This window comes from Dysidea avara, chromosome 3 (assembly GCF_963678975.1).
Source record: "Dysidea avara chromosome 3, odDysAvar1.4, whole genome shotgun sequence".
Classification (NCBI taxonomy): domain Eukaryota; kingdom Metazoa; phylum Porifera; class Demospongiae; order Dictyoceratida; family Dysideidae; genus Dysidea; species Dysidea avara.
The window spans coordinates 27,475,585-27,494,765 of NC_089274.1; the positions used below are offsets into that span (position 1 = coordinate 27,475,585).

General features: G+C 34.9%; 2 protein-coding genes across 2 annotated transcripts; both read right to left on the bottom strand.

The window, feature by feature from the left end:
- Nucleotides 1–222: 222 nt before the first annotated feature.
- On the bottom strand, nt 223–4,465 carry LOC136250591 (hemicentin-1-like). The gene is made up of 9 exons (XM_066042815.1): nt 3,755–4,465; nt 3,525–3,701; nt 3,337–3,450; nt 2,976–3,275; nt 2,653–2,913; nt 2,035–2,355; nt 1,198–1,253; nt 710–1,140; nt 223–647 (listed from the first exon to the last, which is right to left on the bottom strand). Exons 1-9 carry the CDS (start codon nt 3,786–3,788, stop codon nt 314–316), a joined length of 2,028 nt encoding a protein of 675 aa, XP_065898887.1. The 5' UTR covers nt 3,789–4,465; the 3' UTR covers nt 223–313.
- A 6,568-nt stretch (nt 4,466–11,033) lies between these two features.
- Nucleotides 11,034–17,688, bottom strand: LOC136250594 (fasciclin-2-like). The gene is made up of 9 exons (XM_066042821.1): nt 17,623–17,688; nt 17,366–17,542; nt 17,169–17,294; nt 16,059–16,376; nt 15,652–15,918; nt 14,606–14,932; nt 14,434–14,489; nt 13,977–14,380; nt 11,034–11,549 (listed from the first exon to the last, which is right to left on the bottom strand). Exons 1-9 carry the CDS (start codon nt 17,654–17,656, stop codon nt 11,219–11,221), a joined length of 2,040 nt encoding a protein of 679 aa, XP_065898893.1. The 5' UTR covers nt 17,657–17,688; the 3' UTR covers nt 11,034–11,218.
- Between the last annotated feature and the right edge of the window lie 1,493 nt (nt 17,689–19,181).

The window sequence follows — 19,181 nt, forward strand, 5'->3', positions numbered from 1 at the left end:
GAAATATGTATACATGTTATTCATATACAATATAACAGATTTGAAAGTGTGCAATTTGAAGATTGATCCCTTGCTGTATACTAACACAGTAGTTGCAAAAGTAATACTACACTACAATACAAACCTGTAAAAGTATTATGGTGTATAATATGTAATACCAAACCTTATATACATGTATGCATACATATTTATGGTACAAAACATATATATACATTATAGTGGCAAATAAACTGATTTATACACACATACATGCATAACCACAAACATAAAATTAACAACGTGTTATCCCCATGAATACTGTGACGTGCAGCAGTTATTGGCCATGGTGGAAGAGCTTATCATATTTCTCTCCTTTCTGAAATTGATTATTTTTATTTTCTTTTGCATTCTCTACTTCATCATCGATCTGATAGTCATTACCCTTCTCATTCCTTTTCTTAGTACACACAGGGTTGTCATAAAGTGGTGTGGATAATGGGCAATAAGCTGGTGGCTGCATTCCATTCATTTCAAATATTATTTTATTGTCTGTAGGACTCTTGTTCACATCACAATCAGTGTTTCTAGTTTTTAATGCTGAAAACCTATCAACATCATCATACATGTGAGGACTTTTTACACTGATTTGATCTGTGGTATCCGATTTCCTGAAAAACATCATGTCAACATTGCTACAATTATTATTTAAGTAAATTGAAAGCATGCGTACCTTCTATGCATCCCATAAACTACTGCAGCAGCAATGCACAATATTGATACTATTAATACACAAACAGCTCCAACAGTTACACCAATGATAATCGATATTGATACATCAGTGATTTCACTGCTGTGGGAGGGAGTGGGGGTATTGTTGGGGAGAGGAGTATTTTTGGTGTCATTAGGTAATTCAAGAAATAATATCCATCCATGTTGTGAAAAATTAGCAGTGTTGTTAGTAATGTTAGCTACTGCCAAATTAATTAGTTGCTGAGCAGACTTGACACCCTCATGACGAACAATACTAGTAATGTAACCAGTGGTGTGGTTCAGACAGGTCAGTTGTGGAGTATACAGGTTATTATACCCATTACAATGACATACTGAGTTAAACCATTCCCTCAATGAAGCTAACAGTTCTGCAAACAATCCATACTTATCCTGAAACAACAGAATATACCATTATACGTATGTTAATAAAGCAAGTTGAATATGTACCTTTTTAACCTCTTGGCAGCTCATGAAATTTGTTATGTACAGAACAAAGTCTATTTCTATAAACAAGAGTTTATGTAGCTAAGTACAAATTACATATTTGCATACGTATAAGTTAAATGAGGGTGAGACAGTTTTACTATGCACTCTTGATATAAATGAAACACTTAAAGGTGTAGAAGTATGTCCGCACATGTGCGTACACTGGTACACATATGTAGATACAGTTATAATTTAGTGCAAGCACTTATGGTAGTTTGCACTTTACTTGAAACCTTCTGTGTATTTACATGTACTAGCTGTATGGTGTAGCATATACTGTTGGGCACTTAATATGTGTGTCAACCTTTGAGTGACAATTGTGTGATGATACAGAGAAGACTGGTGATGAGGTCATCTTGATGTCAACATCACAGTTATGATAATATAAAGTACATTTCTAATGCACATTATGATATCTTGCATTACAGCCCTCAGAGCTCTTCTTTCAATCATCCAAAATAGGATTATACCTAACTAAGAAACAAATGCTATATTTTTCAGGACTGTGACAAATAACTTCATAATAACAACATTGATTTTAAGTACCACATTCGGCTTTGCAATCACACATAGCAACAATTATGTCATAGAGTAATTATGCAACACCAACATCTTCTGACAATGCATGTAAAAATGATATATACGCACTGAGTAGTATTTCTGTAAACAGCAGTATTGTTGATAACTGATGTTGTTGATACTGAAAAACTACAGACATGTGTACATGGAGCACTATGAAAGCTGTACAACTACTGTACACAGTAAACACATATGTATTCTCAAACAATAGTGTCGTACTTGCTTTAAATGCAGCATCCTCCCACAAGTGATACACCATTTGGGCAGATCCATACAAATTCTCCACTGAGCACATCACATTCAAGTAACCTGCTTCAGATAAGAAGCGATGGTAAATTTCAATAGTAAAATTCTTATGCAAAGAATAGTCTCTTTCAACACTGGAGTTCTTTATTACAATGTAGTTATCGGATAATACACTCTTAATACTCCAAGTAACGCTAGGTACTGGGTATGCATATTTTAGATCACATGTTAATAAGATGTTCTCCCTCTCCTCTTTAATGATTGTATGAGACTCAGTTAACACAATTGGTTTGGCTATAGTAGTAAACGTAAACATGCAGTCATATCATTTATTGTACATACTTTGTATGGTCTCATGCATGTTGGTAAGAAAAACAAAACAAGTCATAGAAACACAGTTTACCATGGGTGAATTTCTGATGAATACATGATATCAAAAAGGCTGATAGGAGGGAATATAATATATTTATGTGTAACCTATAATTATGATCACAAGAACTGCCTAGTAGGCAATTCTTCTGATCATCTATTAGTTGTACGTTTTAATATAAAGTGTATCTATATTATGTATGTGCACATGCAAATCCTTACAAAATACTTTGATGTCAAAAGTCATCATGACTCTTCCATACTCATTTCCAGCTTCACAGACGTATTCCCCACTATCAGTAATATCAGCTGTGAAGATCATAACATTATCACTGTTGGTGTGTGGACAAGATGAACAGGTGTCTGGGGTGGACCAGTTGTACACTGGATCTGGTGAAGATGACACAGTACAATTGAGTACCACCTGTTCACTGACATTCACCAACACTGTCTGGTTTTGTGTAATCGGTAATTCTGGAGGCCCTATAAGTATACAGCAGACATAATACCTTGACCTATATATTATATTGTCAACAATTACTTACAGATGAGAATCACGTTTATTGTAGCAATTAATGGATCTCCATTGCCAATTAAGCATTTATATATGCCTTCATCAGCTTTAGTAAAATTACGAATTATCAGTCCTGAAGTGTTTTGACTGTATTTAGGATGACTATCAGTATTCAATAGTCGATTTCTGTAGTCCCAATTTGTGGAATTGGAAAAATTAACAGTTGGTGCGAATGAACAGTTAATAAAATTATCTTGATAGCGTAATACAGTTTGTTCATCAGAAAAAAATCTGCTGTTGGGATTGCAGCTGTAGGTAAAATGTGGGATGGCTACAAAAGTAATTATATATTTGCCATATTTCTATTCCTTTTAATAAGCATCTACAAATACCTTTGACTAGTATGTTTACATTGGCCTTGATATTTTGATTGTGCACTCTCCTACAGGTATAGCTTCCTTCATCTGTTGTTTGACGGCTCAGAAATACCAACGTGGTGCCTTCAGCTAAAGATGATTTCACAGTTAAGTATCATAAACATTAGATATTATTTAATATAAATTTCATTAATGTGTCTTACTATGTATTCTTGCAGTATTGTCAGTTGTAGTAATTGATCTCGAATTTTTATCAAGCCACTCTGTTTCTGCACCATCATGACAAGTCAACTCTAGTCGCTCTTGACAGGTGTTGGGATAGTCATTATAACAGTTGATGCAGGAATTAGGAGGTGATATTCTTAAGGCAAAGCTGGTATCTACAGCATAGCCTATTGTCATAACATATATGAACATTGATTATTAGTCTAACCTAGCACAAGGATGAAGACGTAGAACCCAAACATTGATGACACCTTCTTTTTGTTTATGATAACTTTGCAGCAAACACAATAATCTAATTATACTTCAAATATCCTTGAGAATACTATTTAAACTGTAACACATTTGAATGCACACTAGTCCAACAACAAGTTCTATTATATAGTGTGAAATGTAATAAAACTTCAATACATGACCATGTCAGGCAAACAGTGTAGATTATTTACCGCTATTCACATACGATTGTACAAATCTTCACTTTCAACATTGTACAGTGAGTGATAATAACACACAACATTTTGTAGAAAAGAAACACTGCAAATGCATTGGGAGTACCTTGACTTTGATTGATTGATTTTTATTGAAACTCAACATTTTGGTAGGGTAGCTCTACCATGTGAGAGTGCACAACATACAACACAATAAAGTAAAATGACAATAATCCTCTCTTACAAATACAACTTACTATGCATACAATAAAGTAGCAAATAATATTTAATACTACTCAAAAAAAACTTAAATTATAAAGAAAGGATATATAGTCACTCTCACAAATATGTTCAGGGAGTTGATTCCACTAATCTGCTCCCTGATAGCAAAAAATAAAGTTTGTGAAAGAAGACATCTTTTAATATCAGCAAATGTGGAAGGACACTAAGTACACAGAGGATAGGAACTAAAGTAGCTTTGTTTATAGTACATAATGTTCGGTACTGAAATAAACCTTCGCAGGTTGATGCGTCCTCACATGATGATCAAATTTCTTAATTTTTTACTATATATACATATTTACAGTCCAATTATGCTGATGACTAAGATGATCAAGAGATTTCCAGGACCCCACACTTACTGATTAGTGATTCAAGCATTCAGTATTACATAGAATAATCACACATTGTACATATGTAGCAAAGTCATGCTGTAATTTTAGCGGTGTGAATTACTAATATCACATGCAGCAGCTCTAGAATTTGTTGAGATCTAACTATTGTATATATATTATGTTTTGCATATGTTGCAATAATACACAGCTACTGTCACAAGTGATGCATACTGCACCAAGTCCTGTGGGTAATTACATTCTTTTATGACACAAGCATTCGTACAGGATTAAAATTAATAATACCATTACAAACCAGTTTACGCTCTTAATGGGACTACCAGACCCAGCTACTCAGTTCAACTAACAAGGCTTTATGCATGGACAAACATTTATCTCAACTCATTTCTCCCACAGACTACTTCAGATTGGAAAATCTTTGAATAATTATTGTAGAAGATATACAGTAAGTACAGAAGAATTTAAAGATTTTGTGTAGTAAATAATTTATTTGTTTTGATTTTGTAAATTAGCATGATATCCTTTTGGGACTTTGCTAATTACTATTTAATAAATAATTAGATGTTGCCCACTAGTACTACTTTGTTTTAGTGCTCTATAAAATGTGGATGATTCAAGTTGATATGTGACCAGATTTTACAGAACCGAACCAAATTGCACATCAGGCAAAATCAAATTAACACCACCAGTGGATAGCTACACTATCGTACTACAAGTTTTGACCCTCAGCACTACTCAAACTACACGAGGCTGGTTTTAATAGACGTCTTTTCTGGGTGGTGTGGAGTGCCCAAATGGCGGTTTCAGGCCTTGTGAAGGACCTGGCTTGGCAAGAATCAGTGGTTTACTGGTGGACAGCCTTATAATGTTGGCCAGACGTGTTCTCTGTAGATTTTGCTACATATCAGCCACTAAGGAGCCAGCACAGCCCTGTAATCTCGTGTCTGGACTCCAATCGTGGTCTGCCTCCATTTGACTGCTCAGATTTTCTATCTTATTTGGCGGGAAACTGTACAAGCAGCTACAGGTACTGGAAGTGGCTTGAAAGGTAACAGATTGATGCATCTTTTGTGTAAATTTCATACGCGTGCTTGCTATCCTTGGAGAGTTATGCTGGCTTCAATTCTTTAAAACCGTTTATCTCGAAACTTCTAATGTGCGATTTGGATCGTTTTTCCAAAATCCAGTCACATATTAAGATTTCATTCTATGTGGTGGAAGTAAAAGGGCTGGCCAAGCCTGAAAGGAATTGAAACTTTCTGAACAAAGTAGCACTCTGGGATTGTTGGCTATTGTGTTTGGTGAACTAGGTGCATTGTCATTGGGAAAGCGGAAAGAAGGTATTGCAGCTCTTCACTCTAAAAATCCCTAATTTTGGGCTTGCTGGGTAAAAGTGTGTAATTGAGTTCATTACATTATTATTAATACTTTACAGTGACCAGCACTGAAGGTCAATATATAATTCACGTTACGTCTTTATCATGTTGACTACATAACTGTGCTTTTATAGAGGTTTAGTAGTTGCAAAGCTGATAGCAAAACTCAAAAATTTATATTACTATGATACGAAATAATGATACAGTGGTTCATGGCCAGTTGGTATTGTTTGTTATATTATTATTATTATTATCAATTTTAGTCAAATGACAAGGGTTGCACAAAAGGCTGAGCCTGCAAACGTGCTCCCCAAAAGGACAAAACAGTACAAGATACAAGGACAATACACAAAAACAAAAACAACAAATAAAACAGTACAATAGCAGATAAATACAAAGCAACATTTAGTTAAAAAAGAAAGCGCCGGAGGGCAACACGGAAAAGTTTGGGGTCAGTTATCTGTAAGATATTGTAAGGTACATTGTTCCAAAGGAAAGGTGAGTTGATGAAAAAGGAAAACTGATAAGCATTGATGGTGGATATAGAGGTGTCTATGGCTGATGGATTTGAATGTCTATTAACTGCAGAGAAATACCGTGAAGAGATAGCTGATTGGTGGTGCAAGATGTTATGTACTTGACAGATAGTGAAGTAGTTTTGTCTCTGGTGTAATAATGGCCACTCCAATTGATTAAGTGGCCTGCATTATGTAGCCTTGGGAACTTTATGTGTAGTAGCTCATACAAAGACACATCTTCATTTCGCACACTTCGCAAAATTCGCCATAAAACACGAATGCGTGCTCGGATTAGGCTGAAATTTGGCACACTTAAAGGGCTCATTAAGGCGGATCATCGTACCAACTTTGGTAGGAATCTGATGAACATTCACGGAGTTATTACCGATTATTTGCGTAAAATAAGGTCGAAGGTCTGTCACGCCTACAGGGTAAACCCCATAGGAGGAATCAGTTGAAAATTGATATGTAGATGGAACAACCATCGTAGGAGTGCCTTTTTGTGGTTTGAAAAGAATCAGGATAAAGACCATGGAGATATGACACAAAACCCAACCTGTCAAAATTACGCGATCGATTTTTATGAATAAAAAACTATTAGTTTTCGTGTCTATCAGGCAAACCGCTTAGAGCAACGAGCTGAAAATCAGTATGTAGCTAGAATAATCATCATAGAAAGTCCTTGCAGTAGTACAGAAGAATCGGATTATAAATCACTGAGTTATGATTCGAAAAGCAACTACGTGTAGCAAATGCGAGATCGAGATACTCTAATAAAACAGTCACCCTAATAAAGCATTCAGCTGCGTTTATAATTTACTTAATATATTACATTGCAAGTTATTCTGTAGGGAATTCAGCTACAAACAAGTCACCCTGTAGTCAGATCAGCTAGAAGAAGGTACCTAATAGAGAGTTCAGCTACAAACAAACCATCATGTAGAGAGTTCAGCTGCAAACAAATCACCCAGTAGAAAGGTCCACTATGAACAGATCACCCTGTAGAGAGTTCAGTTAGAAACAAGTCATCCTGTAGAGAGATCAGCTAGATGTAGAGAGTTCAGCTACAAAGAAATCACCCTGCTTCATCTTTTCTTCTTCCTGTGGTAAAGAAAAAAAAGATAGGTTAAAAAGCCCTAAAGCTGGCCATAGGCTATACAAAAAGAAGTGAAATCTAATCCAAAACAGCCAAGCTGTAAAAAAAAGACTGCAGACCTGAGAAAGGCTATGGTGAAAAAAGGTGTGAAATCCAAGGTGGCGGCCAAGAAATGGCTGTGATGGTAAGTTAATGGTAAAAATTTTAATAATGACAATTCAGGTGAATTTTGTGCCAAGACCAAATGGCACCAAATTCACCTGAATTGTTGTGATTAAAAATTTTACCATTAACCTACCATCACAGCCATTTCTTGGCTGCCATCTTGGATTTCACATCTTTTTTTACCATAGCCTTTCTGAGAGCCGCAGTCTTTTTTTACAGCTTGGCTGTTTTGGATTAGATATATATATATATATATATATATATATACATCACAAAGTATTTATGCCATAGCCAGCACTGTTCAGTTATTAGCTGGTGTGAAATTAGTTTGTCACAAGTGTATGTATAATGTTCCAAACTGAAATGGAGAAGAGAACAACATTGTAATATGAATGTAATGTGAAAGACTATTTACAACTGTGTACACAACAGAAGTTCATTGTTATGCACAATAGTGAAATGATGTCTCTTTTGTTAATACTGGCATATGGGGAGTACCAGGTACTGTAACTATTCATAGTAGATTATATGGTATAAGAATTTATAGAGTTAATACAACACTTGTAGTTTGTAGTAATATGCTTCCTTAATTAACACATCCTTGTTTCTCACACATGATTCATGTGTTCAATATTGTTAACAACTTATACCAATGAGCCTTGGTTAAAATATATAAGATTTAACACATCCAGGGTTTGGCTGAGGAGGGAGGGGATAGTGTATAGATATATGAAACAGGGGGACTGAGGATAAAGCTCCTTTTTGATCTAGAGTAATTTTATCTAATCAGAAACAGCCAAGATGTAAAAAAGAGTGCAGTGTCCAAAAAACCCTGGGTGAAAAAGATGCGAAGTCCAAGGTGGTGGCCAAGAAATGGCTGTGATGGTAGGTCAATGCCAAAAATGTTAATAACAACAATTCAGGTAACTTGTGTTACCTCCTTCAAGTTTCACTAGGATTCAGCACCAAATTTACCTGAAGTGTCATTATTAAATTTTTTACCATTGATCTACCTTCTTGGCTGCCACCTTGGATTTCACATCCTTTTTTCACCCTGGATTTTTTGGAGGACGCACCCTTTTTTACAGCTTGGCTGTTTTTGATTAGATATCACGTCTTTTTGTAATTTCATACCTAAAGCCAGCCTATGAATAGCTTTGGGTATTTCTTTTAATTTGCCATTTTCTTTTCTATAGGAATGAGAATTACTAAGAAGTAATAAAAAGTTAATTGTTAAATTGTTTGGCTATACATGCACATTAATTTTAATAATATTATTAATTTTTACAATTGTGTTCATTAATCATTAATCAGTACAGGCTGTATTGTTTGCAGCTGAAAACTCTACAGTAAATGTGTATGTACATAGCTGAAAATTTCTACAGGGAGACTCATAATGTAGCTTTACTCTTAGATGACATGGTGAACGATTTGTAATCGAACTCACCACAGAGTGACTTATAACCTAGCTAAACTCTACAGAAAGAATTGCAAAATAGCTGAACTTTCTACAGGATGATTTTCTTGTAGGTGAATCCTCTACAGGGTGAGATGTTTCTACTCTCTACAGGGTGGCTTGGTTCTATCTGATCTTTCTACAGGGTGATTTGTTTCTAACTGATGCTTCTGTGGAGTGATATGTTTCTTTCTACAGGGTGATTTAAAATGTACATGTAGCTGATTTTTCTACACTGTGACTTGTTTCTAGCTGATCTCTCTACAGGGTAATTGTTTCAAGGCTATTCAAGCTGATCTCACTACAGAGTGACTTGTTTCTACCTGATGTGCAGGGTGGTTTGAAATGTAGCTGATTTCTCTACAGGGTGACTTGTTTCTACCTGATGATCTCTATGCACAGTGATTTGTGTTGAGCTGATCTCTCTACAGGGTGACATGAAAAATAGTTGAAATATTTGCAGGGTAGCTTGTTTCCAGTTAATATCTCTACAGGGTGATTTGTTTCTAACTGAATACTGTACAGGGTGATTTGTTTCTAGCTGAACCGTCTATTGAGAGATTTTTTTGTAGCTGACCTCTCCACAGGGTGACTTGTAATGTAGTTGGATTCACTACAGGGTGTACCCTGATCAAGCTGATCTCTCTAAAGGGTGCAGCTGATCTCTCTACAGAGTGATTTATTTCTACTATAGCATGATTTGTTTCTAACAGATCTTTCTATAAGGTGACTTGTTTCTAGCTGAACTCTCTATAGGATGCTATCTGATCTTGCTACAAGGTGACTTGTTTCTAGCAAGCTGATCTTTCTACGGGTGACTTGCTTCTAGCTGAACTCTCTACAGGGTGACTTGATATTATCTGATCTCTCTACAGGGTGACGCACTTTTAACTGATCTTTCTATGGGGTGATTTGAAATGTCACTACAGGTGACTTGTTTCTAGCTATGTAGCTGATCTTTCTATAGGGTAACTTAATTGTTTCTAGCTGAACTCTCTACAGTGCAACTTGATTCTATCTGATCTCTTTACAGGGTGACTTGTTTCTAATTGATCCTTCCACGAAGTGATTTGTTTCAAGCTAGTCTTTCTACAGGGTGATTTAAAATGTAATTGATCTTGCTACAGGGTGACTTGTTTCTAGCTAGCTGACTCTACAGGGTGACTGGTAGCTGATTTCTCTACAGGGTGACTTCTTTTTGGCTGAACTCTCATTTTGTTTCAAGCTGATCTCTCTACAGGGTAACTTGAAAACTAGTTGAACTCTTTACAGTGTAACTTGTTTATAGCTGATCTCTCTACAGACTGGTTTGTTTCTAGCTGATCCCTCCTACAGAGTGACTTAATTGTTTCTAGCTGAACTCTCTACAGATGACTTGATTCTACATATCTGATCTGTCTTCAGGATGATTTGATCCTACTATGGGGGTGATTTGGTCTTTATACATGACACACTATCATGTGTATTGATGTAAATTATAGTAATAATTACTAAGTGGTCTGCATTGATCAAGAGCTGTGGGGGTCAGTGACAGTCATGAGTGTTATATGAACCTAACTAGAATCGTATACAGAAGAGCATTTTCATTTCATTTGTTAAAAAATAAAAATAAAATCCTAGCAGAAGTAATATGTAGGATAGTGCTGCAGATGCAAGTTTTCATACCTAGCAATAACTGGAGGATTCTTTTTAGTGTTACGTGCAGTGACTGTTCTATTAGAGTATTTGGCTCAATTTTTATGAAATTTTGTTCGTGTTGGGATATATTTTCATCTGTTACTGAAGCAGATTATTAATGCTAAAAATTTGGTATTAACAGTACTCATTATCAATAACATGCTTAAAAAGAGAAAAAGCATTATAAACTATCTTGGTGTTGATAACACAACTAGCTAATATGAATGCTTTACTACCCATAGCTGTGTATTAACTTTAGGAATGTAAAATAATTAATTGCATGCCACATTAACAGTAGCAGGACTCCATTTCATAAGATGCTTTCAGTCACCGTTTACAGTGCACAAGCCTGTTGTATGGCTGGTCATTTTGTGTGGCACTCTTGTAGCTGCCCACTATTTCTTTGACATTTTCATCATCAACAATTCGGTAGTCATTTAAAGTTTCCTTACTTCGGTATTTGGAACGATCATGTGACAACATTACTAGAGAACTATAGACCGGCGGTCTCATTTCAAATATTACTTTGGTATCCTTATCACATGGGGGGTTGTGGTTTGTCTGTGAATCAGAAACTTTTGCATATGCTGGCGAAAACTGATCCACGTCTTCATAGATGTGAGTATCCTTGCCTTTCTCACTGGTAGTTCTTTTTTGTCTGCAGAGGACATTAATATCATCATCATCATGGTGTACTTTATATTGCTCATCATCATGTACAACAAAGGATATTTTTACCAGCAGTCATTTAAAAGCTAAAGTAAAAGATCTAAGCATTGGTTTTTATACAAGTCGCTTCTTGACCTGCACTTAAAATGTAAACATTACACCTGGGAGGTAGTTGGCTTGCAGTGCTGAAATTAAAGTTAAATGATTCAATAACATATCCGAAAACAATTTATAGCAGGCTGATCAACTATATTTTCTGGTAAAAGTGTATAGGTTATAAGGGTTTATGGTGAGTTTGAGGCAAACTAGAGGTGGCCAGCTCTCACCGTACACTACTTCATGCAACAATGTGTTTGATAGTTGAGCCAGTTGAATAGCTGTTTAGCTATTATGCATGCAAATGACATGCTGGCACAATATCCATTCTGAAAATTAGAAACTGATACACAACTTAATCTTAACTTTGATTTGTAAATTACTGCATGCATAGCTACATGCTGCTATTTAACATGTTTAATACATGATATATAGACTAAGCGTGATATCATGTGACCTATATCAATCAGATAAAGTATAAAGCTATATACATACTATAGAAGCAAGCATATTAAGACATACAATAGTGTGCTGTATGGTTAAGAAGGCCAGTGTCTTGCGGGTTCTTCAATTCATCCAAGCAAAATTTGGACTGTAAGCCATGCATGAGTTTCAAAAATTTGCAGGTGATGTATGTCAGCATGCCTACCTCCTCTACTGCTTGTGCAAAATGGCCATTTTTTGTAGAACTCAGTAAACTATCAAGGTGCAGATTTTCTTAATGGAAAAGAAATTGGTTTAAGTCAAGTAATTATAACATGACTAGCATGCAAAACTAATTACTCTTATAGAGCACTCACAAATATTCCATAATTATATCAAATATTATGAAGCCAATAATTCGCACAATGTATAACGAAAAGGTAACAGAATCTCTACCTGTAAAAAAACAGACAAAGTAGCCAGATTTGAGGCTTGCATGCACAAATACAAAATACAATATATACAAACAGCCAAATTGTGAAAAGTGTGCGACCTTCCCAATAATAAGCTAGTGTATAAATGATGCAATATCAAAAAGTGATGGCCAAGAAATGGCAACTGATATTATTATGTTATTGTTGCAAATTTATTGACATTACATAACATTGCTACAACTGCTGCCACCCTTTTTGATATCACATCTATTGCATATCAGCCTACTTTTTTTGAAATCTAGACTTTTTTCACAGTTTGGCTTTGTATAGCCACACTTGATACAGTGAAGCAGGATTGGGTATTTAGTTGATCCACACAAAAATAGCCAAGCTGTGAAAAAATGGCGCGACCTTAAAAAGCTTGGGTGAAAAAAGTTGTAAATAGGGATGTGGCGGGCATAATAGGTATGTGTGGGAACCAGGAATATTGCTAGCATTTTGAGGTAGGAAAATCTGCAGATTGCACAATTCAACTTAAAAAGATCGAGATACTCTAATAGAGCAGTCAGAAATTCTAATAGAACAGTCGCTGAATATGAGATAATGAGTATTTACTCTAATATGTGTGTGTTACTTGATGTTTTGTATCTCTGCTTTTGTTTGTTTTTGTGTACCGGTATTTTGTATTTAGTGCAGTTTTGTAAATTTCTTTGTTTCTTTGTTGTTTTTGTAATGTTATATTTTGGGCTGACACCTTGTACAGGCTTTGCCTTTTGTGTATGCCTTCCCTTATGGTAAAATTGATAATAATAATAATAATAATAAAGCAGTCACATTGAAATACTCTAATACAGCAACCAGCTAAAGAATTCAAGACTATTTGAAACTTAAACATCAATGAAAAACTGACATTATTAGCCAATTATGGTGGCATAATTTTGGGAAAAATGGGCAATTCTCAAAAGTATAACAGGTGATTTTTTGAGCGCTGCTCAAAAGCATAATGCTCAATTTTTGGAGCATAATAGCCTCATGCCTAGTTGTGAAATCAAAGGTGGTGGCCAAGAAATGGCTGCAATGATGTTAATACTGATGTAAATTTTAACAATGCAGCCATTATTAAAATTTATCAGTATTAACATCATTGCAGCAATTTATTGGCCACCACCTTTGATTTCACAACTTTTTTCACCCAGACTTTTTAAGGCTGTATCACAGTTTTGTGTGGATTTCATTTCTTTTTGTACTTTATAAGGCCCCAAAATCAGCCTATGGCTGAGCTTGGGGTTGGCCTACCCTACCTGGCAGATAGCTATAATGCAAAAATGGTGTGCTTTGGAGAAGGGGCTATGGAGCTATGCATGCGTGAAAAAGCTGTTTTCTTTCTTTCTGTCAATATACTCACAGTGTGGAGTGCAGGCTTTCTTGGTTGCAAGACACATGGTATGATACTTATGACCTACCTTTTGTATATCCCATAAACCACTCCAACTGTGAACAATAGTAGTAGTAGTAACACAATACAACTAATTCCAATACATATTCCAACTACTAATGTAGTTCCAGATTTTTCATTGGTGAATACAATATCTGAGTTATTAGTTATGTTAAGAAGCAATATCCACCCATGTTGTGGAAGGGTAACAAGTGGAGGCTCATTACTGTGTATAGTAGCTACAGCTGAATCAATTAACACTTGAGCAGTCATATCACCATCATGATGAACTGTACTGGTAACTGAGCCAGTGGTGGTGTCTAGACATGTCAGCTGGGGATCGTACAAGTTGTTATGTCCATTACAGTTGCATACATCATTAAACCATTCTCTCAAAGCATCCTCCAACTCTCTGAGCAAACCATCTACATTCTAATGATCATACATTATTTGAATGTGATTTATCTGCTTGCAAATCGAATTACCTGTTTCAATTCTTCACAGTTTGTGATGTTTCCCACATATATTGTAAACTTTACTGCTACAGAAACAGAAACAAAATGCATGTTTGTTTATTGGAATATTTCAAAGGTATTTACATGTAATGTATAACAATGCATCTGCCTAGCTATGCACTACCATTATGTAGCTAAATACCTTTTTCAAATTCTGTCCTCTCCCACAAAATAAACTTCTTGATGGCATATCCATACAAATTAAATGCTGAACACATTACAATCACATAACCCTCTTCAAACAAGAACCGACGATAAACTTCAATAGTTCCATCACTATGTAGCTCATAGTCTGAACTACTAGTAGTGTTCTCATGCAGTACAATAAACCCTTCAGAGAGGTCAGTCATGATACTCCAAATAATGTCAGGAGGTGGATAAGCATAATCAACATCACATGACAAAATGGAATTATAATCATTTTGATCCCTGACTTCTGTTACCAACTCCATTAGAATGATAGGTAGAGCTACAGTATGTATGAGTAACAATAAAACAATTACAACAAAAAGAGCTTTATGCATATACCATGCAAAAGCAGCCAAGCTGTAAAAAAGCGTGACTTTCAAAAGCTTGGGTGAATAAGTTGTGAAATCAAAGGTGAGAAATGGCTGCAATGATATTATTGCCAATCAATTTTAATAATGCACACAGTCATTATTAGCAGCCATGTCTTGGCTGTCACATTTAATTTCACAAACTTTTATCCAGGCTTTTAAAGGCTGCACTCTTTTATACAGCTGGAATTTTTTTACATGGAATTCATTTCTGTTATGTATTTTATATATCCCAAAGCTGGCATCAATAAAATTGGGTTCTTCTCTACACATACAATGATGATTACGGAAGACAGAAGTTATAATTGTATTATTGAAAGGTTACTGATTATTTGTATATATATATTTGTAATACTCTAACAGAATGCTCATTTTTGGATAACAATTTTGTGCACTTTTTACTTCTTGGTGACTGTATTCAACTCCCTGATTTTACACCAGGTCTGTCACTGTGGTTTGTTTGAAACCACAAAAGGTTTGAGCTATGATGGCTAACCTATATACGACTGATTTTCAAGTTATTCTTATTAGTGGTTTACCCTGTAGGCATGATAAAATATTGGTCTTTTTAATGCAAATAACCGTCTGTAGCTACTTCTGTGAAGATTAATCAGGTTCCTATATCACTTACTAAAGATTCTGACTGTGAAAATCATCTGTGCACTTCCATACTTATTCTTAGCTTTACAGGCAAACAGGTATTTCCCACTATCAGTAATATCAGCAGTGAAGATCATAACACTAACATTGTTGGTGTGTGGACAAGATGAACAAGTGTCTGGGATGGACCAATTGTACACTGGATCTGGTGAAGATGACACAGTACAATTGAGTACTACTTGTTCACTGACATTCACCAACACTGTCTGGTTTTGTTCAGACAGTAACTCTGGAGGCCCTAAAAGAGAAAGCACACCAGTGGAAGCACTGATAGAAAAAAATTGTTATAAATGTGGAGGGAATGACACAAATAGTAATACACATGTACACATACATACATGTTTACTACACAAGCCATGCATATGATACTAATCTTACCCACAACACGTAGTGATATGGTAGCATTTAATGGATTTATATTGCCAACCAAACAACTATAGCTCCCTTGATCATCTTCAGTAACATTATGAATTGTAAGTCCTGAACAATTCTGACTGTATTTTATTGATTCTGTGTTATTCTGATGGCCATTAGAATCATAGTTTGTTGACAGTAGATCATTCTTGTGTTCCCACTGTATGGATAAAGATAAATTATGTAGTTCAACTGAACAGTTAATGAATTTATCTTGATGACGCAGTGCTGCTATTTTGTAATAATATTTGGGACTGTTGCTGTAGATAAAGTGTGGCTCCACTATAAGATAAAGAAATACACAAACTGAATAAGTATAATTGCAGTTTTAACAATGGTTCAAGATTAAATACAAAAACGACACACTCAGAGTTTTCCTTCATAACTTTAGTTCATAAAGCCACTAAATTTGGAACAGGTGTTCTGTACACATTGTTTTCATATTATGGAAATTTGTACACAAACATTCAAATTCTTCTATTGTTAGAGCACAAAGTGTATATGCTTTATTAGAAAATTATGTTTTAAAATTTTTTGCAAGTTTGGGTGTGTCTGCCAACTATTTACTAAAACTCAAACTACCTATAGTTGAAACAAAAATTTCCACTGTAAAACATTTGCAAATTTATCCTTAGAAAACAAGATATAGCAGAATTTTTGAAAGTATGGACTGTAAAAAAATCTGGTGAATCATTATAGGTATGGCTCTGAAATTTATGCTATAAACAGTGTACACATATCGTAAAATTTCCACCGTAACAGAATTTTAAAATTCTAAAAGTAACAGGGCTAAACTAAAAACTAGACTATAAATTACTGTCCATGCAATTATAAATCTATTAGTATTGTAGAGCCATTCCATATTTGAAACAAGCAAAAGTGTTTTTATGCATTATGTTATGAGTACATCATAGTCCTAAAATGATATTTTGAAAAATATCTTGAAAATTTTCCCTAAATTTTGAAGTTTTGGAAGTTTATGATGTCTTGCACTGTACTCTACAAGACAAAACTGTATACAGACAATATTTCATTATGTTAATATGTCTATCAGCTAAACAAGCAAGCACATACCATCAACTTTTATCATCACCGTTGCATTAATGCTGTGGTTAAGCACACTTCTGCAAGTATATTTTCCCTCATCTGATTTTGAACGATTGTAAAATATCAATTTTGTGTCTAGAGCTGTGTACTCCACTATAATAAACATGTTTATGTTATAAACAAATACAATGTACAGATAAATCAGCTCAACAAGTACCACATACCATAAATCGTCGATTGATGATTTTTAGTGATAACCTCAAAATTAGGATCAAGCCATTCCACTGTATCTTCATATAAACATGATATATTTTTTGTACCACAATTATTAGGAAAAGTGCATTTAACAGATTCTGGACATACTGTTGGACTAATTGTGATGGTGGAATTAACAGTATCTCCTGTGTATGCATATTGACATAGTTAAAATTACACATGTAAACTATAAGGACACAACATACACATAATATAATACGCTAACCTATTATAATGATGAAGATAGACAAGTAAAACATGATGAAAAAATTAAACTACATAGTTAAACTGGTAATATGTACAGTTATGCAGTTCTTAAATTGTATTCGCATATACACAATATTAGTTATACATGCAACATACATCATCAGATTTGTAATGCTGCACATATGAAACTTGTTTACTGATATGACATGTATACGGAGTAGTAGTAGTAGTATTTCATTTTCATGTTGTATATAATGTAATTATGTGATGTATTGACATTTTAATTACACAGCTTATGTAAACTTAGCTTTTGAAATCTTACACAGAACTTAATGTGTAAACACATGATGTGCTTGCAGCTGAGTAAACATAAACATGCTCCTCTATACCTAACCAAGCGATCCTGTGAATGATAATATTTGTCAGGGGATAGTTATCCAACACATTTACACTATTAGGCACTTCTTGTTACCCATTTTAGTAAAATAATCAATTCTGTACAAATTGATTAATAGCAACATTTTCTTCCTTGAAATTTTATCACTTATATAATTATGTTACATCATGTGTGAATTAGGTAAACATTAACTACGTACTTGTTAACCTTATTGTTTAACTACTACCATGTATGTTTCTATGAAACATTACATGGCTAAACAGTCAAATGTTTGTCTATTCCATTGTACAATTACATTTAAATAAACTGCACTGATTTGTTCTAAACTGATGATTTTATAGACGTATCAGATTCATAATGCTAATTGCACATTCAGACCCATAATCAGTATAGGTACAGGGGCAGATCCAGACTTTTTAAAAGGGAGTTTCACTCTGGAAATGCAACTTCAGCCTAGCTGTAGCTAAGTTGAAGACCAAAGAAGAAAAAAAAGGTCACAATAGCTGCCCCTCACCAACTATATTTCCTTATTTATAACTCCACACGCAGCCTGCCACACTACTCCTCTTAAGAATATTGTAACTGCTCTATTAAAGTATCTTGATCTTGACTGCAGTGGCGTAGCCAGAAAAAAATTTTACCAAGGCAAAGTAAGTTGAGAGGGTCTGCTTGTGACTCAACTGATTCACAAACACTTTCAAGCATGGGTGGTACAGCATTTGTAGGTTGATTCTCTGGTTGGATGGAAGAAACTTTTTCAGAAGACTCTGAGTATTTTTCTACATGTCATGCTCCAGCTTAGTTAATGCAACAGTATACCATGCTTCAATTATTAGACTAGTTTAATTGTACTCAACACAGAAAACTGACTTACTCTGGAGATATTTTGAGTGGTCAGGCTATCCATGGACTGCAACATAGGTCATAGTCATACACACTATACTTTTTATTGATCCGATATGATATTTAAGTCAGAGATATCTCTTTCATGAAATAATCAACTACATGTGCTAAGTATGTCAAACTAGGAAGTCTGGGGACATGCTCCCTCAAGGAAACTTTTGAAAATATATGCTTTCAAATGGCATGTGGAGGCTATTTTCATGATATACATGTATGATCAATGGGCTTTATGCAATGCCATGCAGTTAATTAATTGGAACACTTTTAAAAAGTAATTT